Source organism: Apaloderma vittatum, unplaced genomic scaffold (assembly GCF_000703405.1).
Source record: "Apaloderma vittatum isolate BGI_N311 unplaced genomic scaffold, ASM70340v1 scaffold20650, whole genome shotgun sequence".
In the NCBI taxonomy this organism is placed as follows: domain Eukaryota; kingdom Metazoa; phylum Chordata; class Aves; order Trogoniformes; family Trogonidae; genus Apaloderma; species Apaloderma vittatum.
Window position 1 is genome coordinate 46,132 of NW_009694274.1, and position 22,559 is coordinate 68,690.

At 43.5% G+C, this 22,559-nt stretch overlaps 1 protein-coding gene across 1 annotated transcript in view; it reads left to right on the forward strand.

Moving 5' to 3' along the window:
• PLXNC1 (plexin C1) overlaps positions 1–22,305 on the forward strand; it is a 68,042-nt gene extending 45,737 nt beyond the window's left edge. The window contains exons 19-29 of the mRNA XM_009867235.1: positions 1,145–1,295; positions 8,805–8,978; positions 10,083–10,186; positions 14,225–14,279; positions 15,342–15,373; positions 15,468–15,575; positions 17,625–17,788; positions 18,226–18,373; positions 20,162–20,302; positions 20,392–20,466; positions 22,143–22,305. Of these exons, the coding sequence (XP_009865537.1) occupies positions 1,145–1,295; positions 8,805–8,978; positions 10,083–10,186; positions 14,225–14,279; positions 15,342–15,373; positions 15,468–15,575; positions 17,625–17,788; positions 18,226–18,373; positions 20,162–20,302; positions 20,392–20,466; positions 22,143–22,247 (1,257 nt within the window). The 3' untranslated portion in view covers positions 22,248–22,305. The remainder of the gene's footprint in view (positions 1–1,144; positions 1,296–8,804; positions 8,979–10,082; positions 10,187–14,224; positions 14,280–15,341; positions 15,374–15,467; positions 15,576–17,624; positions 17,789–18,225; positions 18,374–20,161; positions 20,303–20,391; positions 20,467–22,142) is intronic.
• The last annotated feature ends 254 nt before the right edge of the window (positions 22,306–22,559 follow it).

The window sequence follows — 22,559 nt, forward strand, 5'->3', positions numbered from 1 at the left end:
GCGATGAGGAACTGTCAGAGATCTGTTGTCAATAACACTGGTCATCTTTACAGGGCTGTGCCAGCTGTAGAAATAGTGTCATGTGGAAGCAAAGATCCACCCTTCCTTTTTGAGGTGCTCTCGTAGAATCATAGAATTGTCAGGGTTGCAAGGGACCTAAAGATCATCTAGTTCCAACCCCCCCGCCATGGGCAGGGACATCCCCCACTAGATCAGGCTGCTCAGAGCCCCATCCAGCCTGGCCTGAAAAGATGGGGCTTCCACCACCTCTCTGGGCAACCTGTGCCAGTGTCTCACCACCCTCATGGGGAAGAACTTCTTCCTAACGTCCAGTCTGAACCGATCCATCTCTAGCTTTAATCATTACGTGACATCCTAAAAAGCCCCTCATCAGCTTTCTTGTAGGCCCCCTTAAGACACTGGAAGACCATAATAAGGTCTCCTTGGAGCCTTCTTTTCTCCAGGCCGAACAACCCCAACTCTCTCAGTCTGTTTTCATAAGAGAGGTGCTCCGGCCCCTCTGATCATCCTTGTGGCCCTTCTCTGGACACGTTCCAGCATGTCCATATCTTTCCTGAAGCCGGGGTTCAGGCACGAGAGGGAAGCCCCAGTTTCATTCCCTCTCTTGCTGACACACCAATGTACATCCCACCACCTTGCTCCTGAGGTTGTTTTTTTCAGGGACAACAAGGGGAGACGGCGATTCAGAAGCAAACTAATAGTTAGCTTTTTGTCTCACGAGGCTGAGAAAGGAAGAAATAGCTGAAGTATGCGTGTGAACACATGCGCCTCTCACCCCTGCCTGCTCTTCGGTGGAACTAGGAAGCCGCTGCCAGGTGGAGTAGGAGCAGCTTGCCTGTAGGGTGCTTGTGCGCAGCAAGGGGCTGGGAGCTGTCTTGCCACACGCTCCAGCTGTTCCTTGCGATTTGCATGAAGCTTTCACAACGAAAAGCAAAGGATGGAGGTTAAACAAATAACTAGATAAATCTACTCAGAGGGGTTTTCTTTTCTAATTGCAAGATAACAAGTTAATCATAAGGAAATAACTTAATTGGTTACACTTGGGGTTTTTTTGCTAGTTATTCATGCTCATTTAATGATTACAGAAAATAAACATGTTCCTTGTGTTTGTTTTGTGTCCTAGGAGACAATTGGTGAACCTTTCTATTTGCTAGTGACAACCCTCAATCAAAGGATAAACAAAGGACCTGTTGATGCGATAACTTGCAAAGCGCTGTACACGCTTAACGAGGACTGGCTGCTGTGGCAAGTGTCCGAATTCAAAACAGTGGTATGTTTCCCAGCTTGTGTTCCCTCAACTGCAATGTTTTCTCTTTTTCTAGGAAGCTAAATTAAGGCTCGTGGACACTAAAGTGATGGTTAAGTACCCAGATAATAAAATTTGTATTGCTGACAACATTTCAAGATGCAATAGAGTTTTACTAGCTGGTATTTCACCAATATACATTTCACAAGTAGCACTCACTCCTCACTTCACAGCATGCCTTAATCACCAAAGGTTAGATTTAATGAAGTCTCAGGGTATTAAAATTCCTTCTTATTTTGAAGTGTACTACACAAATATAAACATATGCTTAGAATTTAAACTAAATTACACTTTTCCAATGAATGAAAGAATGGAATGCAGAGGCTTTATTTTTCTATTGTGTTTACTTGTGGCTAATCTTCAGGCAGCAGTAATTTACTGTGGGTTTCCATGTTATTAGCTCCAAATTAGCAAGGTTACAGTGTGGTGGGTTCTAATTAGTTGCTTGGTTAAAAACAAGGTATCTGGGAAGCCTAGCTAAGTTTCTGAACTTTTCCATCCATTTCTGGCCTTTCTCAAAGCAACTACAGTTATATCCAGTATTCTTTAAAATCTGGAATTCTCGTAATGATTGTTGTTCTGACACTGAGAAGAGAAGGGACAGCAAGATTATTGTGCTTTGGAGTGTGTGAAAAATGTGATTTTGGGGGGAGAAAGACTGAAAAAAGGTTTGCAGAATAACGAGAGCACTTTTTCCCCAGAATTTCCAAGCAATATTGAGTCTGAAAACTTAAAAATTTCCATTTCCAGTCATTTCCATAGCTTCTTTGCTAATTCTTAACTCCTGGCTTCTAGTCGGAGTTACCAGACATACTTAGGAGTACGAGAATTTTGAGTGAATAGTGGCCTTCAGAGTTTGGGAGCAGAAACTGGCAGGGCAGCAACTGCAGTAGCAGGGACACTGCAAGTGCTAGTGACTTTGAAGTATTCAGCCCTTTTCAGAACACATGTCCTGAGCTTCAGGTGGGGCTGGAGGTTCAAGGTCTGCCCATCTTCCATTTTTGCAGCAGGAACCTGGTTCTGAGATGCCAGATACTGGAGTAGACTACATGACCCTGGAAATTTTGGCTGGTCAGCCATCTGTTGGACTTAGCTCACTGGCTTATGTTGAAAGCTCACTGAAATGACAGCCCTTCTGTGAAACTCTTTTGAATTGTCATTTTCTGCTGAAGGCTCTGGGACTGACAATTTTGTAGTCAAATCTTACAAGTGTTTACAAAACTGTTGTTGGAAGCTTCATTTGAAGGTACTTCAAGCTAAGTCACCACAATGTGCATTTGGAAAGGGAAGTCTGCGACGAAAAGTGAAACTTGTAATACTGTATCTTTGGTTTCCTTGTTTGTGCACTGCATTTTGGGATGTGTTTGGGATCCAGAGTAAGTTTAAATATATTGCTATATATATAGCCGTAGGATACAAAACCCAGTAGTTATGCAGAGCAACAATTTCCAGCAAGCTCAATATGCCTGTTACTAGTAGGCTGCACAGGAACATCTGGTCCCGTGGAATTGATTGACTTTTCTTATTTATAGCACAAATTCAGATTGAGAGCACCTTGGGGGTATAGCTGACTCTGAAACTGCTGAGCACTGCCTTAAATACTTCTCCTAGTGCTACTTCTATGCGTGCAGTCCCTGATAAGGTCTTGTGGGCAGCCTGCAGTGGAGGGGAGAGAGGGGAAGTGGTGTGAAGGACTCGGTATCAGTGGGGAAGGCTGTCTGTGGGTGGATGAGGAACTGAGAGAGCAGATAACCTCTCTCCAACATAATTTGCTGCCTTCATACTCTGTATTCCTGCTTTTAAACAGGAGTTTATGATACTGTTACAGAGTTAACAAGCCAGCTTTCCCTGCTGAGGTCGAGCAGTTTATTGGACTTAGTTTAGGAGTGGCTGAATTTTCCCCTTAAAACTGTCAGAGGAGAAGAGAAGATCCTGCAGTAAAATTGGAGAGATGGAGCCCAAGGACTCTAGTTCTGACTGGGCAGGGAAACAGGTTTTTTTAGTGTTTTATCTAAGATTTATGCTGGAAGAAATAACTGTTCTGTGAAGGAGATTTAGGTGCAACAGGCTGGGGAAGTAGGACAGCTGTGCACGTTTTCTCTTCAAGAATAGCATTTAATAGAATCATAGGCTACCGGGTTGGAAGGGACCTCAAGAATTATCTAACCCAACCCTTTAAGGTGAAGAAATACAGCTTAAATTACGTGGCCCGGCATACTGTCAAGCTGCGCATTAATAGGATGCTGAAGTGGAAGGAGTCAGCTTTTCTTCTCTCACTAACGCGACAGGCACTACAGTGACTTAGAGGACCAGTGAGCATACAGACAGGGAGCGAAGGATTTTTTTCCTTTTTATTGGAAGAAAATTTCTGCCTAAAGGATTGCAGGTTTTGTTTTCTAATTAGGATGAATTCTGAACTGAGTTTTCAAATGCATTTGCACATTTGCTCCCTGCAAGTACGTTCTGAGTCTTGCAGTATTTTGAAGGTGTTTTATTTTGCCCCTTCCCACAGCCCTACAGTAGCAGTACATTAAAACCTACCTGTCCAGAGCAAAGTATAAAAACATAGCCAAAAAGAAGGTGATACAAAGATGCTGATGCACATCTGCAGACACTCATTGTCTAGATTTTTAAGCTATGAGGCACTTGAAAATCCAGGGGTGCATCTGGCAGGGAGTTCAACTCTCAAATCAGTGGCAAGGCACAAACAAGGGCGTAGGCTCTCTGCACATGAATCTCTCCTTTCAGGATCAGGGCTTCAGTTCCAAACCAATAAAAGCAGAATACAGAGTCCTAAAAATCAGTGGGAGCTTCACAGGTCTTCTCTCAAACACACCACAATGAAAAAGAAGAAGAAAGCGAAGAAAGAAGCAATGGGTATAAAGAAAGAAGGAAGGATGGGAGAGATTTTCTAAAATTGTAACATGAAAAAAGAGAACTAAGAAATATGTTGGGTTTGAATTTTATTAAACCTATTCCTTGGCTGGGCCTCATGCCTTTTTGTAAAAGGCCACAGACCTTGGGACCAGCCAACCCCCTGCTGTTATCCCTTTCTGCTGGAAAGGATCAAATATTGAACAGAGATGGGCTGCTGAAGTAAATACTTGAGCAGAGGAATTGAAGGAAAGCACTGGTCCAGTATGAGCTGGGGAGCTGTGTGGTTTCATGCTGCGCTTCTGTTTGAGTACGGAGAAATAAAATAGCCTTTAAAGAGACTTGGATATGTCATGGAGCCTTTTCACAGGCTGAAGAAGCGAGCCTGCTTTCTCACAGGCAGACAAGCAGCTGCACCCCTCGGTGGATAATTTGCTCAATGACTGATGAAGAAGTGCAGCGCACAGCTGACTGTTAGCATTTCACTGAAGTGATCCATTTTAAATAGGAAAGCTACACAATGCCAGCCTGGCATGGGAGAAGTTCTCGGTGGAATCTCTTCTGTGGAAAACCAGAGGAGACTCCTTCATGTGATAGGCCTGGTGCTCCGGCATTCTTTCGAATAGTCACTGCTTATTTTAGAAAAAAAGGGAATTTGGGCTGTTGAATTACTTGCTGAAATGAGTTGGCATTTTTAGATGGGAAGAGATGATCCAATTCACCCGTTCAGTGGACAACCTTTTATTGAAAGTGAAGCGAAGTCACATGGTAGAAGGTCATCTAAAGTGTTCAGCTGCTTTATGAGTTAAAAGCCGGGTGTTAGAAGACGGGGGAGGGCTGCAAGGGAGTAGAGCAGAGACAGGGAACCCAATCTCCTAATAAGACGCCGAGGTTGTGGTGTTATTCAGCTCCCTTGGTGGGAGATAAGGAAGCTATAAAAGCATGTGACATATGGGGATTTTTGTCAGCAGAAAAGGACACACCAGCACTCGCTAGGAAGTGAGCAGGGCAGATGTTGGCTACAGGAGAGTCTCGTGGATTAGGTACAGATTTGAGTACCGTGTGGTGGCAGCGAGAGTACAACCCTTGCTTTGCGTAACGCTCCTCTAGGCTAAATTTAACTCCTGCAGCATTTTCTATGCCAACTTGTTAGCTGTTCTATAACCTCCTCACGGGTAACTGTTCCAGCTGCTACAGAAGGATCATGCAATCAATGTGCTGTTTCTTGTTTGTTGTATTTCTTAGTCTGGGAGACAGAAAAGTAGGTTTAAGACAGGTTCGCTGTGCTGTATGTCATGGTGCTGTCTCCTTTACATAAATGCTCCAACTTTTACCAATCAAAAGTTTGTCTTGTTTTTTTTCCATCTGTCTGATAAATGGAAATATGTGTTGTTCAGATGCATAGCTGAATAGAGAGCAGGGTGATAAATAACAGCCCTTGAATATCTTAGATTATTTTTCTTCACTTCTAAGAAAATATGGTATTATCACATTTCTTTATTAAGCCACATCTCATTTGTTGTCTGCTATGGTTATTAACAGCTTTACTGTTTAATTTTTTGAAATTCATTCCCAGGAAAACTGCAAATCTGTAAACCTATCTGTAAATATTGTCTTCAAATGTCATTATTTCTGTCACTGCACGAGTGAAAACATGCTTTTAAAAGTTGTTCCTGTTCTTTTAGCTAGATTTCAAGCTAGTTCCCATACAAATAGTTGCAAATGCTTGCCTTGCTCTCCTTTAAACAATTCTTACAACCTGTGTTAAGCCATTGCTAAAGAGCACTGTGACTTCCCTAATTTCTAGTGCATGAAGTCTCAACTCTAGATATTATTTGGTTGAATCACACATCCTGCAATTTCCTCCTGAATCTTTCCCTGAGTTAACTTGTATTTGTGTTTCCTTTGCAAAGTAAGAGAGCTTAGAAAAGGGCCTGATGATGTTTTCTCATGACTTTCATGTGTCCTCCTGCAATTTCTCTTACATGTTTTCTGACCTCCAGAGCTAATGATAAAAGGACTTTCATAATTTTACAGTAGTTTCTGGTTCTTTTCCCAGTTCTACACTTCATGTCTGAATGCAGTGATTGTGACTGTCAGCTTCTGATTAATGGTTTCTAAAGCCAGAGACTGTGCTGTCAGACAGGTTGAATCTGATTTATGAAAACTCGAGCTACAGAGAGAAGACTTAATAATAATTGGCTTTCCTTGCTCTCCATCAATTGCTTCATCACTTAAGATTAACTTCTGCAGGAAATCATATCAGCAAAACTGACTGGCTCTCTTGGCTTAGCGATTCGTACGTGCTTAATTATTTCTTCCCGTCTGACCGCTTCTTTGAATCATAAAGTGTTGTTATTATCCTCACATTGTGGGTACTTTCGATTAAGGAGTCCATAAATTACTTGTATTCCACCTACATAAAGGACTGCTTCTCTCTTTTTACAGTCCTGTCAACCTACAGTGAGTTGAGCGGGGATGGGAGGACTCTCACATGCCAATAACCAAAGAAACTGTGCATTTCTATGCAATCTGTGTGAGGGCATGTACATAAAGGGAAACACAGCAGAGAAAAAGACCATTTCTCTTGGCAGTCAGAAAGGAGGAGGAGATGAAGGAGAAGCAGGGACAAGAATAATGCAGTGTGGGAATAATGTTAGGAGGAAAGGATCAACTAAAAGGAAGGAATGCTTCCAAGGATGTAAAGACAAATCAGCATCAGTTAAAGTGTGAGTAGCTACTCCAAAAAGATCAATTCAGAGACTAGAAGAGAGAAAATCTGATTAAAAGGAGTTTTCCAAAGACAAAATATAGTTAGTCCCTGTCCACATTTTTATCCTACAGGAGCATGGCCTCAGGGCAGTCAAAGTCAAGGACAAGACTGCTGTCTGCTCAGTGTGTCCGTGGGCCTAACCAGGCATGACTCCCTCATTCCTGTGCCAATATATTTTTTGCTAATTTTCCGCATGAAATCCCAACCTGAGGCACGGCATCCAGTCTGCTTCTCCTTCTACAGGCACAACTCCCACATATCCTCCTGTTCCATGCTGTCTGTCCTTTCCATGGACTCATTTTCCTCAGAGTTAAACATTTCAGTGTCCTGATCAAGTTATTCTCAGTTACTTCAGTTATATTGTAGTCTTTGTTAAATTCTGGTCTTCATAGTTCTGCCACTCTGTTCTTAACACTTCTTTTGCTTCTGTAGAAACAGTAAAGTTAGGGTATATCTCATGGGACTACTTTTTTTCACCACCAGTGTGTTGTAGTTTCCACTCTTGCTGGGTAATAAAGCAGAAATATCATTCTACAACTATTAATAACTGTCCATTTTTTTAAGAAGAGAGAAAAGTTGTCCTTGTAGCAACCTGGACAAAAGTTCTTTCCTTCACATGACAGCAAGGAAAAAAAAATAAAATTAGTTCCTTCCTCTTTTAATGATGACGCCTTCAGAGAGTCACACCTGCAGCCCTCTCATTTCACTCAAAAGATACATGTTATAACAGTAATGTCCAACAGCCAGAATAGTTGAAGTACATACATTTTCCTAGGCCACTTGCAGTCAAGCACCAGCACCTAAACTACTTGTTTTAATTCTGTCCCAAACCATCTCCAGCAGAACATCTCTATCTGTGTGGTTGGACAGTGATTTCTCTGCAAGGAGCAGGCTGCGGTGCTGGAAATGACTGCTGTTATCGCTCGGCACTGGCAATGCTGTGCTCATATCCCTTTTCCCCCGGCTTTTGGCATTTGATCTGCCTGACCTGACCAGAAATATGACCCAACTTAAAAGTTCCGTGGAGATGGTCACCCAGGCTCATTGGCAGCTCCCTCTGGCCCAAACTCACCTGCTGCGCAGCCCAGCCACAGCCCAGCTGACGGGTTGTGTCCTGGCTAAGAGTAGCTCTGAGCTAAAGGACAGGGGTGTTGTAATTGCACAGATAGTGGGAGTGTTTGACTTGGTGTAATAACTGATAGAACAATCACACTTTTCTCAGCGGATCTGGACCGCCTTGGCTTGTCCACTGCAAAGCGCTTTCCCTTTCTGCTGCTTCTGTGGTAGCCCTTTCTCTGCTGCCTCTAGAGATGCGACTATATGCAGACAGACACTGATGCCTCCAGGGGAGGTGTGGTTTTTTGTATAATATAAAGGACTTGGCATAATCTGCTGCTGTAAATATGCATTTTAACACAGCTTCCTCTCCACTCAAAATCAATCATGCTTACCATGACAACTTACTTAGCAACCTTATCAGATATCTCTAGTTGCTTACAGTTTTGCTTTTAAGATCTAGGGGTTTTTTTAGCACGTGCATTGTAATTTTCCTGGTCTTCTGACTTTTTTTGGTAATTCAGTGGAACAGATTTTCACAAAAGCAGAATACAAAACACACTTTTGGAAAAACATAGTTATGTACGTTGAATATTTGGACACGAGGAATTCTAATTGCTTCATTGTGTAATTCCTTCAAATAATCTTTGCTTGAAATAGTTTTAATAATAAATATGCTGAAAATCTCTCAGGTTTACTGTAGGGAGTTTGCAGGTTTTCCATGCCAGGTGTTCTTGGTAAGTCAGAATAACATGTGTTTCTTTCTCCAGACAGTGAACGTTATCTTTGAAAAAATCCCAGAAAATGAGAGTGGAGATGCCTGTCAAACTATCCAAGTTAATGTTCTGGACTGCGACACCATAGGCCAAGCCAAGGAGAAGAGCCTTCAGGCTTTCCTTAATAAGAATGGCTTTCTCTATGGCCTTCAGCTGGATGAAGTCGGTCTTGGTAAGAGAGTGTCACTGTGTTACATTTTTATGGAGTTCACTGGTCTGTCTGTGGAGTTTTCTTGTTAGGAATTCCTACCTGTGGCTGTGATTTTTTTTTGGAATTTAGGCAGAGCATAGCTTTTTAAAGGCATTTCTAGGGAAATACTAGATCATTTATGCTTCCAATTTAAACACTGGAACTACATCTGCTTCACTCCTGCAAGTGCTTCAACATGTAGTTAACAAACACATGTTATTTATTGGACATATACAATTTATATGTTCCTTTTCTAGATTAAGTAAGGTGACATGTACAGTTGGTTGATAATTTTTGTAAGCAGGTGGGATAACAGATCATGATTACAAAGTATTTTAGTCCATACCTGCAGTCCTTTCTACCATCCTTCTTTCCAACAGGCCTACAGTTCCCTTGATCAGGAAATAAGGTTTATTTACAGTCAGATTAGGTTTATATAATAGTTTTCACATGACTCATAAAGATATATACAATATCTATTGATGGAAATAAGGCTGTTCCAGAAGATAAGTTGAGCCACCATTTCTTGTTAGTTATTCAAGAGCCTAAGTTTAGACAAAAGCCTGTAGTTGCCACCATACCACATCCCACATGCTAAAATAGGAAATCAAACTCAACACTGGTGTTTGTCACCTCCTGGATTTGCTCCCAAAGATGCTGATGTTTCTTTACCTTCTCAGACAGTGTTGGTGAGTGATAATTTACCTTCTTATCTATGTTTATGTCTGCCACCAGGGCTAGACCACCCTTCACAAATACTATGTCAGTCTTGTACAGCTCATTTTAGTGATCTATCAGAAGTGTGCAACAGAAGAGCAGATCAGCTCTTCCAAAAACTCTGCCTTGACCAACACAAGGTGAAGCACCAATAGCCTGCAGTAATGGAAGTAACCCAGGCTTTCACTTAGAAAAACAATTTGTCGTATACAAAACCACTCTCATGTGACCTACTACAAGGGCAGGAAGAAACAGCTCCTTTGGGAGCTACTGGTTCTGAAATAATGGGGTGTTATTTTTCTTTACAAACATCTATATGATGAGAATGCCATGGAGATATAATTGTTTTCTGTTGCTGTTATACTGCAGAACTTCTGTCTGAGGAGCAGCAGAGAGAATTGTTAGATATTGACGGTTCCTCAGAGGTGTTGGAGGATGGAATAAGAAAGCTGAATACCATCGGGCACTACGAGGTAAGCACGGAAGCCATACCAAGGAGTTGAGAAGCAGTTTCTCCCCAACTCACAAATGCTGTCTGCAAGGAAGTATTTTGACTGACCAAAATCTTGAAGACATAGCTGAGCATCATCAACAGAAGGGAAGCAATGTGTGACACAACTTTCTTGCCAATGAGTCATATGTTTTCCGCTACTTTTCAGAGGTTTGCTTGTTGCAGGGTTGCTTGGTTGAGACATACCAGGTAAACTGTTACTTCTGGTGAGTGTTCAGGCTCAAACAGCATTTGATTTGCAGCTATGAACAATGCCTTTTCTAGTCTCAGCCGGGGAGTTTTTGTCGCATTGTGAGCAAGTGTTTACCTCTTGCCACCTCCTATTTTGGCTATCTGAACAGGTGGTAGTGATACTTGTGAAAGGCCTTTGAGAGTCAGAGTACAAAGGACTGCTAAGTTTGCTCACTCTTCTCTTGAGACCTACTGTGTCAGTCTCCTTCCCTTTTTCTCTGTTTCTGCTCCCATCTACTGTCACCACTTGTACTGTAAGTTTTTCCCTCCGCTTGTAATTGCACCCATAAGCCAGTCATTTTCAACGCTGCAATAATCTCCCCACCACTGCAACAACAGACAGGGCTACTACTGGTGGCAGAGCCCTCCTGGGTGTAGCGCATTGCAAAAGCGTCGCAAACAGCATTGCCTGGCTAAGGAGCTCACACTGACACTAGTCAAACTAGAGGGTGGGAGGTTTTGGGGTAAAATGTGTGACAGATGATTGCTTGAGGTGATGTGGTAGCTCACATCTTGATGCTCACAGATAGATTTTGGAAAGGATACTGAGCATGCTGAGTCCTTTTAGAGAGCTTCCTCTGTTCCTTGTTGAATTTCTGAGTCCAATTCTTAACATAATAATAAATTTTTATTTATTTAGAAGTTTTGCTCATGAGTGCAGGTCTGCGCCTGCAATGCAGCATGGTGCTGAAAAACCTGCACGAGCAAATCCAGTGCTGTCCACAGAGAGGAACAAGGGCTCCCAGCAGGACTATCTGTAGTTTGGACAGAGCACAAGGCTGCTCAGATCTGGAGCAAGCTCATCTGGAGTCACTGTAAAGATATCTGCAGGTGTTTGTTGGTCTCCTTCCCTCCTAGGGAAGCAGCAGCGAACATAGATGTCCTGAGTCACCAGCTGGTGTCTTAAATACAACTTTTCCTATGCCTGTCTTGAACCTTGTCTATAGATTGACATGGCACATCCTCCCCACCAGTTGTAAAGATTTTGCACAGATTAGGACGTTGTAGTGTTGCCTTCAGAGTCTGTGCAGCAAAGGTCAACACAGATTTGAATCTGCCGAGGTATGTGCACTTCTGTCTAACGTGGTGGTGCCCTTCCTCTTTACTACAGGCAGCAGCTGTTGCAAACTGCTCCCTGATTCTAGCTGGTAGCTTTTTGCACTTCCTGAGCTCATGGCACGCGGTGGCTCCTGGGTGCCGTACCTCGTGGCAAATGAGTCTGCTGCAGCTGGTCACTATCATCTCTGAGTCTCTTTATCCCAGCCCTTGTTTTCGTCTGAGGTTTCTGCAGGCAAAGGCATGTTAGGTTGAAGGTTCAGTTGTTTTTGCAAAGCTGTAACTACACTAATTATAGCTTAGCAGCTGCCTTATGGAAATTGTGCTGGGTATCTCTGTTAGATATTTTAGTTCACTTCTTCTGACGCTAACAAAATAATGTATATTTTAGGCAGAAGCTTAGTGGCAAGTACCATCCGTTAGCATATCTAGTTTATTTTCTTGTGTGCGTATTAATGCAAAACAGAATGTACAAGGCGTCTAAACAGCAAGAAGAAGGAATACTGCGTACAGAGTATGAGGGTAGTAATGTTGCCTGAGGAATTCCAGCTTAGATTTCAAAAGTAACTAGAGTTTCGTGGCAAGCCTGAATTTTTCTTTTTGTTTGCCAGCCTTAAATGCTAGAAAGTAACCAGATTTTTGAAACTGGGAAGTACCGTCAAATCTTTTTAAAATACCGGAGCATGAGAGTTGTGGTCTAAAGGTCGCAGAATCACCAGTCACTCTTGAAAAAGCGGACTTGGTTTCTGCATTCTCCCAAGAGGGTCATTGATTGGATTATGTATGCAGGCCTACACTACTGTTTGCATGAGAATAACCACAAGCCTTGACAAGAAAGTTGCTGGTTATCATGATGTCCTATTTCCCGTGCAAGAAGAGAGCTAGAGATCTGCTTTCAGATCTGCCATCCAGTCACATATCCCCAATTTCTCAACACGTAGCAGCATCCTGTGTTCCAGGAGTAGGCATAGTCCCAGAGAGTGAATCTGAACGTGTGATCCAGGAAGCTCGCTGACAAGAACTGGGTTATGGAGAGGACAGGAGGCCTGGAGAACAGGGAAGAGGCGTAGAGCCGCACTACTGCATTTTCTGTTTTGCAAAGTAGCTGCACTCCACATTGTGTGTACCTGAACAGAACTCCCCTCTCCCTGTTTGTCCTCCTTGAAAACATACCTGAAAAATAAAGGTGTTTGAGGTGGGAACACGGGAGCAGCCCACCATGAAAAGTGATTTAGGCAGCAGGACACAAAAATAAGAGCTTTTTTTTTTTTTTTTAAATTGGATCACATTGAAAGAAACAACAGGTGTGGCTGCTGCAGTAATGCTAGAGAAAGGAAAGCGTATTCCATTCAACACCAAAAGCATCATTTGTCCCAGAAATAAATCCAAAAATGGAGGGCTGGGATCAGGGCTGCACTGCACCAACGCCTCTGGTTCCTGAAGGGATGCACGGTTCTCCTTCTGAGCTCTGCCCGTTGCCCTCAGGACAGGAGCCAGCACGTTTCAGCCCTGAGCTGCTCTCCTGCTTCTTGGAGTGAAGGCAGCACGTTGCCCACAGCGCTCTGGCAGGGCTGGTTAAGCTGCTGGGGAGTCCTGATCCTGCTTACGTATCTTCAGGAGAGCTCTCCGGGTGTTTGTGTGATCTTGCAAGCTAGCCTTCAAGCATGTTCCCACTTCTAGTGTGGTTTTAAAGTGCTCTGTGTTATCTGAAACAGCTCAGAAATGCTGTATGATAAATGGAAACCCTGCAAAAAATCATAAAATAGATTGTGTTTATTTTCCAGGAGCAAGCGTAAGTGAAGATTTCTTTGGCGCAAGACACAGCTTTTGATAGAGTATCTCGATGTTTAAACTAGTTTCTCACTCCAGGCTGGCTGCCAAGTTTTAAAAAACACTAAAATTATTTTGGCAGAGATCCTTTCCTAGAACTGGCCGATTGTTTTTGTAATTATAGAGGGAAGTACACTAGCACTTGGCAAGACTTAACACTTGACAGCGAGCAGTGGTCTAGTTCTCAGTGGGAGCTGGTTTTGAGTTACTCTTTGACAATAAAAGCATGACTTGCCAGTTTCTTTTAAAGATAATAGTTAACCATCCTGGCAGTACGTTAAATTCAGGGAAGGAGGGGGGTAGATTTTTCCTAGAAATCCCAAGGTAACTAGATACGGATCTTGACCTTACAGTCCATGAGTCGCAAATATTTTACTCAGTTTGAAAATAGCTCTTGGGAGCACTGGGCTAGACCCTCCAGGGAGACCCCTCGGGGAGAATGGACTGAGCTGGAAGAAAGGAGGCCAGAAGAGAAATCATCCTTGTGTTCCCCTCCCTGCCTCACCTTCCCCTAAGATCCAGTTGCATTGGACAATTCAACCTGGTCAATCTGTAGAACAAAGACAGGTGCAAGAAGCAGTGCAAAGCAGTACGTGAAAATGAAAATGTCCAAATAGGGCCTGAATCAGAAAAATCAAAGAAAGGGAAAGGTCTTAAAGGCCGATTTGTCAGAAGAGCTGCTTTCCCACCTTGTCAGGTAAGGCTAAAAAACTGCAGCCACTTCCTGTGCCCGAAAGCCCAGCCCTGGCTGCCCACTGGGAGCTGTGTACACCGGGGTGAGAACAAAGCGGACTGGCACGCTCCTGCGCTGTCATGGATTAAAGGATAGAGGAAATGAAACTTTGCTTTTGTTTCAGCCTGGTCCGTTTGGTTTTGCTTTCAGATTTCAAATGGAGCAACCATAAAGGTCTTTAAGAAGAAGGCAAATACGCGATCAGGTAAAAAATGAACTGCAACTTCGCTAATTTTTTGTGAAGAATGGTCTGGGAGTGCAGAGAGCTGAGCTGTGGCAGGTTGTATCAGGTCAGCAAAATTGGCACTTACATGTAGCTGAGCTAAATGAAGAGCCGTGTTTTCCTGGCTCTGGGCCTCTGGCAGGCACAGCAGGCCTAGGAGGAAAGAAGTCAAAGGAAAGAAGGACAGAAGGAACCACAGTCCTCAGAAAGTGACTGCTTAAAGAAACAGACTCACAGGCAGGAAAGCAGAGCGGGGAAACCTGGGTGACACAAAGTGGTAGCTGGTGAGACCAACACAGGGAACATGGCCTGCTCCGGCACCCGGCATCGTGCATCACGGATGTAGTGGTGCACTCTCCAGAGACAGGAGAAAAATGTAGTTTGGGAATGTTCCTTATTTCTGAAAGCTTTGACTCTGCTGTCTCAAGAGTAGGTGAGGAGATAAAGGGTGCTTATCAGGGGTCAATCTATCTCACCGCTGTGATGCAGGTTGCTCCAGCCCAGCTGGTGTGTGGGGAGAGGTGGACTTTCGGTAGCCCCCGTGCCCCTAGCATGGGATTCACCTCAGCTTCAGAGTAGCCGTCTGAATTAGGAGAGCTGTGTCCCTGAGGGACAAGTTGCTGGGATGGCATTGCTCTCTCCCTCAGCAAGAACAGGATTATCTGTTCTCAGCCATTGCTTTCAAGCCTGACCTCAGCCCGCCTGCACTGAGTGCTCCGGCACACCACCATCTCCTCTGCCCTCTGCTGTCCTCCTTTCAGAGGAGCTGCCGTTTGCTGCCAGCTTAGCCCAGCAGCAGCCGGTGATGATGATGCCCTAGCTTGGTGGCCTGGGCTATAGCTTGGCACCGGTGGAGGTGAGCCAGGACGGCTGCACTTCTCAGAGGCTTCCCCTACACTGCAGGCGGGAAAGCGTGATGCAGAGCCTGCTCGCTCGGCACCCTGGCGTGCACCCCGCTGCACAGCCCTGAGCCCAGCAGAATCCTCGAGCTTGTAGCTGTGCATTTCATTAATGCCTGTTTGCTCTTTGCTTTCTGTTGTTTAGATGTGGACTACTCGGATGAACATTGTCATTTGGTGAGTTCAGTCATTACACTGTTAAGGGGTAGATTTAATACTGAGCTGTATCTGTATCTGTGTCTGTGTAATCTCTCTAATCTCTACGCGACAGATTTTACCAGACTCGGAAGCAAACAAAGATGTAAAAGGAACCGGTCACAAAGGAAAGCAAAAATTCAAAGTGAAAGAAATGTATCTGACAAAGCTTCTGTCGACCAAGGTAAAAGCTTTGTTTTGGGGGAGTGCTGATGTTCGGGTTGGCTAATTTGGCACAACAGAAATAGAAATTAAAGCAGAAATTACGCAGACTTCCTGCACGTATATCAAATGTTAAATGAAAAGGTAGCTTATCAAATCACTGTGCTAACTATGGATTGTGACCATTTGTGGAGATGGACACATTTCAGGTTTTTCTAATGCTGGGTCTCGAAAATTTTCTATTACTCGCACTCAGTAAGTACAACCTGTTTTTTCTCACATTAAAGAAAAAGGTAGTTCCTGAGTTTAGAGAAAGTGAGTTTTGCCACTGAGTCCCATAGAGCAAGAATAGTCCCTTTCGGAGAGACAGCTTTTAGAGTTTGCTTAGCTTAGAAACAACGTCCATGGCCCGAGTTTCATAAAATACTGCCCATGAAATGAAAACATCTGTTAGAGTCTCACATTAAGCATTCAAAATAACTAGATTAATTATAAAAACAAGGTCCTTAAGATTTATAATCCTAATTTGTACAATGCACATTTCTTAGGAATAAGCCCTACTCACTCTCTCTGGTAACGTCATCTTGTTTCTGACTTACTCAAAAGGGTTATAGAAGTCTTTGCAACAGCTTCTTACTTAAAGTATTAATCAGTGCACACAACACTGAAAGCTGTGAGATAGAGGTGGCCTGAAGGGATGATGATTGTGGCCTTCTTGTATTTAAAAATCTGTCAATCATTATTTAATGAGATTGTTGATAACATCTAAAGTAATTTGGGACGCTACACAAAGCGAGAGTGAAGACTGGTCATTTCTCATTAGTTGTGGAAAGTAACATAAGCCCTCAGGAACTGCTGGAGTAAACTAGTAATATCTTACGGTAGAAGACTGAAGTACGAAGTAAAGATCAGGCTCTTAAGAAGCAGTCCTTCTAAAGGGCCGGTTAGCTCAGTGGTTTGAGCGTGGTGCTGACAACAATGACAACACCGAGGTTGCGGGTTCGATTCCCACTCGGTCCCCATGTGTTGCCTGGTCTAGTCGAGAGGTGGCATCCCTGCATGACAGGGAGGTTGGATTAGATGATCACTAAGGTCCCTTCCAGCCTCTGCCATTCTATGATTCTGTGATCTTCTTCTCCAAAGTGGAATGCTGCTCTGCACAGATGTGATACTCTTCACAGTGAAATTCCACCCATGGCATGCCACACACCAGAGGAAATTGCGTTGAGCCATTTCTCTTCTCTCTCCCTCACACCGACACAATTGCAGGGTTTGCCACATAAAATGAACCGGCCGGCAGCGCATCAAGGCTGGGATACACTTAAATCCTTCTTGCTGAGAAATGATTAGGCTGAACTGAGCTTCAGAACAGATGTGAAGCAGAATAGCAAAAAACAGTATTTTGCTTCTTTTGGCTCTACTTAGGAATATTCCATAGTGATGTCAGTGAGTCTGACAGCAAGCAAACTCTTGCGTTTTTGAGCCAGATAGCTTCACTTCTGGTTCAGAAATGCCCAGTTTTCAGTTGTTTTCTCTAATATTAGTGTCTTCAAATGCTGCCCAAAGCTGTTACACTGGAATTAAACCAAGCACCGGAGTCACTTGGTTGTGAAGTGTTGAGGAGCGTGTGTTCAACGTGTCACAGATGGCATCGTGAAGACCAGTGGCCTGTAAAACTGGCTAAACTTCTGCTCACCTGCCTCTTGCTTCTAGCCACAAGTTCCAAATGCCTTTAGCAATGGAGCCAATGGTATCCAAAGAGTTGATGTTGTCTTTGTTGGAATGAGTGATTCTTTCTACCTATGATTTATTACAGCCTTCACCACAGTTCTCATGTTGGTAAAGTGACAGGACATGTGACATTTGAAGGAAGCAAATTACAGTGTATTTAGAGTTTGATTTCTGTTATTGACTGTCTTGTTTGCCAGTAACCTAAGGCCTAGGTGTTTGCCACCAGTGATATTGAAGTTTTCTGTGCATGGTTACACTGGGGCACACTCTGCTTTCTGAGACAAGGAATCCTATTCTTCTCTTGTGTTATAATAGCACTGTTCATTTTCTTACTTTCCAGGTTGCAATTCATTCAGTCGTTGAAAAGCTCTTCAGGAGCATTTGGAGTTTACCCAACAATAAAGCACCTGTTGCCATCAAGTACTTTTTTGACTTTCTGGATGCCCAGGCTGAGAGCAAAAAAATTACTGACCCTGATGTGGTCCATATATGGAAAACCAACAGGTACGCTCAGGTGATATGTGCAGGAGTGTGTGCACTCTCTGAAAATGTAGTTGCAAAGGTGGAACAGGTCACTGTGGTCAGAACAATAAGATTTTGGCATGTCTGAGTGAAGATGTGGTTTGGCTTTGTCGTTCCCAGTAATTTCAGTGTATTGATTGAATACTGATACAAGCCACCATGACTTCCAGGACTTCTGCATACTGGCTTCACACTCAGAAAGAAGTATCTGCAGGTTGGGAGCACTATTTGAAGATGGAAGGGTGACTGACCGACGTGTTTGCCCTGTAGTGTCTGTTCCCCCATCCCTTTTTTAACATGAATAAGCAGCCCAGAAACCTGCGTCTTTCCATGAGTGTGCTGCAATTAAATGACCATGTTAAAGCGGTTGTGCTACCCCAGTGGTTGAATTTAAGGATACTTGTTCTTTCTCTGTCCAGTCTTCCTCTTCGCTTCTGGGTGAACATACTGAAGAATCCCCAATTTGTCTTTGACATTAAGAAGACTTCACATATAGACGGCTGTTTGTCTGTCATCGCACAAGCTTTCATGGATGCCTTTTCTCTGGCAGAGCAGACGCTGGGGAAGGTAACGCTGCCCTTCCAGTCCTTTGCTAACTTCTCAACCAATGTCTTTTTGAACTGGGTAAGGATTCAGGGGATGAAGTCTTGCACCCACTGACATCGGGAACAAAACTGTCAGTGGCCTAATTAAGCTGGGTTTCCATTCCTTGTTGCTCTGTCTCCCAAGACTTAGAAGAATTCACCAAAGGAGGCAGATACAGCTACTAGCATGCCACATTTGCAGTTAACTTGCCACTTGCCTTCTCTGCAGTTTGTTTCTGCACAGTGCGTTTATAAAATATGTGGAAGAGGGTGAGAACTGGAAGATTTTAATGGAAACTTTAAAGACTTTTTAAACAAAGGTCTTAAAAGCATTAACATTACTTGATAAGTAGCCCAATTTTTGTCTGCTGCAGAAAATGCACATGGTAAGCTAGGAGGTGTGAGGATACTTGAAGGAGCTCTGAAGTTTGAAACAATTCCTTTCACGTGTATTAGCTGCTCCCTTTTTATATGCAAAATTATTTGCCCTAGTGCAGCATCCAGAACTCTGGGGATCTGAAATACTTTATTTTTCCTGAGGATATTTTCCTTTTCTTTGGACCAAAGCAAGGAGCATTTGTGTATGTGTGTGTGTATATATAAATATATAAATATATAAATATGGGCCAATTGCCTATGTAATTGGAACAGACTGCTCATCTGTTAAAGGTAAATAAGTAATGTGCTTATTTATCTTATTTTAGGAGTGAAGTGTCATGAATTAAAACTAATTGAATCACTTACTTGATGGAAGAACTGCCAATGAGCATGTTCTGTTAGGTTACTATGCTAAAATATCCACTGTGAAGTACTGTTCATACAACAGCTCCCATTAGCCATTTGAAAAGGGATGCCGAAACCTGATAAGGGTTTGCAGTGTGGTAAAACATCTTATGGCCTTTTAGTACTTAAATGTATTTGCTTCCATGATCTTTAGCCTTTTGTCTCTTTAGCCACTTAGAAAACAAACATTTACATCATTTCATCACACAGTGGAAGCAGCAGTGAGGAGGCATCACGTGATTGTGTCATTTATTCCCCAGAATTTAAACTAGAGCAGTGACAGGAAACTACCAGCCCCCACTTTTACATGCTGAAAAACGTGGTTTCCAGGTGGGGCTTCGGCTCCTGCAGCAAATACCAGCATTTATTTCCTCGAGTGAGCAGCAAATATCAGCATTTACTTACATGCCTGAGCCTCGAGCTGCCCGGTAGGTCAGTGCTGACCTGTGCTGTTAAAACCCTGCGATAAAAAAATGAATCCTTTTGGCTGTGCCTGCCCGGCAGCCAGCTCTCTGTGCTCTCAAACACCTGAGGAGAAGGAGCAGGAGGGACCAAAGAGTTTTAGAAAAGAGAAGCCCTGCCCTGGCAGGGCTCTCTGGCCCTTGGGGAACTTTGCACAGCGCTGCTGTGTCCCATACGTAAATGGGGTGTCGGCCTCAAGCCCTTTGGTTCAGCTTTCACAGTCTTTGGGGAGCGGCGAGGAAGTAAAGAAAGAGAAATACATCTGAGGAGCAAATGTTTATCACTCCTTATGACAATAGAAATAATTACACGGCAACTGTCATGAAGCACAATGTGCTATTACTGAGGTCCTGCATCTGTTCTTCATCTTTATTTCATAACCTCTATTCCTTGCGTATAACCACCACAAAGAGAAATGAGTCACACAGAGAACAGACACAATTAGATGCAATTAACTATGTGGAGGTGGAACCTTAGGAAATCTGTGCTGTGAAAATTGACAAAGCTTCAAATATTTCCTTTTAAGGAAGCACCAACAAATAAGCTTCTCTACGCTAAGGACATTCCACTCTACAAGAAGGAGGTGAAAGCGTACTATAAAGCCATCAGGGATCTGCCTCCATTGACCACTTCAGAGGTTGAAGAATTTCTAACTCAGGAATCTAAGGTATGGTCAAGAAGCAGCAACGTTGTTTGCTTTCGTGTTAAGATTTTTCCAAAGGAGAACGATCTGACTAGGACTGTTTTCCATTTTAGAAACATGAAAACGAATTTAATGAGAAAGTGGCCTTGATTGAAATCTACAGATACGTAGTGAAATATTATGATGAGGTAAGCACCTCTGCTATTCCTGCTTTAACCCCTTAATGTTAACTTGCAACCTCAGGCTCAAAGGCTGGGCTTGACTTGGGGCTGGCGTGGCGTGTGACTTAATGGTTGCCACTTCTGAGACAGCCCCTCGGGGATGCTCTTCCCACTGAGCTGTGTGGGGCCAGAGCAGTGCAGCCCCCGCCCCCGGGGTGGCTTTTGGAGGGGTCACAGGCCAAAGGTTTGTAAATGCACCTTTACTTGTCTCCACTGTTTCACAGCGACAGCAGCAATAAAATTCTCATGGCAGTTTTGAGAAGGTTCCTCTGTAGTCTAGACTTCTCATTTTACGGTGTTCACAGAGTATCTGCTAATGCCTGTCGCAGCTGCTGTGCATGCGCTCCATTTCCCTGAAGATTCAGAAATCAGATTAGACTGTAGCACCAGGGATCTTGATTTAACAGTCAGTGCAAACACCTCAGCGGAGCACACTCAGCCTTCCAGCAAGAGGTGTCTGCTCCTTTCCTGTCACAGCCTTCTTACACGCTGCTCTAATAGTCTTTCTATTAAAAAAGAAGCTATAGCTTCCAGTCCCTGCTACTGCTAACAAAAGAAATCTTTTCCTCAACTGGCAGTATTTAGTCACAGCCTATCTCTAGCTTTTTTGTAAGAAAAATCCCTGCCCTCTGCTTTGCATGATAGGATTCTCCGCTCCATTTTGCTCGGCATCCTTAAGGGAGGCTGCGTGTGCCTGCGCAGGGATAAGAGGCAGCTGGGGTGTGTTGCCTGAAGGCCTCCTCGCCACTTCCAGCGGGTTGTCTGGGTCTCCCAGCAACCAGACCTTTCTCTCTGTCATCCCCAGCAGCAGCCCTTGCCGTAATCATCCAGCTCTCAGGCACCTGTTACTTCGCTCACTGCTCCCGTTCTCTAACACCTCAAATTATCTGCATTCGGCATCAAATCTTTGCCTCTTAAAAGGAGCTTGGGGTGACACTCAGAATGGCATTGCACTTCATCAAGCTCATTAAAACTGTTGACATGGGAGGCTTTGGAATATTTTCCAATCCTAGTGCCTGCTTTTGGTTTTTTGAAGCTAGTACTGGCTAAGCTTACTCCGTTCTTGGAGGGAAACCCTCCTTCACTCTTCCCCTTCTGGCTTTTTTCTGGGACCAGCTAAACCTCATCCATTGTTCACAGAGACCTCAGTCAGTTTATAGAGTTGCCAGAAGAGAGTTTTCAGGCAGCAGCCGTACTCCTTCCCCTCACCTGGGCCGGTGCCAAGTGGACCAATTAATAGAAAAGAGGCAGTTTATTGCCCTCAGTTTTTAGGGGAGAGGAAAAGAAATAAAGTATCACTTGCAAATCTGCTTTTGGGTAAAACTGGAGAACCAGCCTTGCCTCATGCTTCAAGAGATGAACATGTGTTGGATTTGTTTTGTTGTTGGTTTGGGTTGGGTTTTTTTTTGCTTGGCTCTGCCATTCTTTTGTGGATGTGTTGCAAATCCTGTAATCATAATGACTTGAAAGGAAAACTACCAAAATAAAGTGCTAAAGTCAGAAAAGAATGTTTACATATAGGCAGGCATTCAGATGGATTTTTCTGCCAGCAGTTGTTGGAATGCAGAAAAGCAGGCTTTAAAAACCAGCAAGTGAAGTAAGCACTAAAAAAATTACTCTCTTTTTTTGCTAATTGTTAACAGATTGTCAACAAACTCGAGCGAGAACGGGGGTTTGAAGAAGTCCAGAAGCAGCTCCAGCAAGTAAAAGCCCTGTTTGATGAAAAGAAAAAATGCAAATGGTTTTGAGCAGAGCACTGACTCATGGCGTCACTGTGGGGGATTTTAAATTAGCGCTGCTGCTCCCAAAACCGTTTTGACTGACTTATATGTACAGGGTTTGAAACATTTGGACACTCTTCTCCACTCTGACCATTTCGAGTAATGTCTGCGTTTGGGAATGAAGTACGGGCAGGGGTAGATATTCAGCTGTGGACGTGTGAAAGCAAAAATGAGTTTAGTGTTGGCAGGGCCAGCATTTTTAGGTACTTGAACTCACATATCGTTTAGTTCAAAAATACTGCCTAAGTAAGCTTCCCGCTTACTGTACATCAGGCTTGC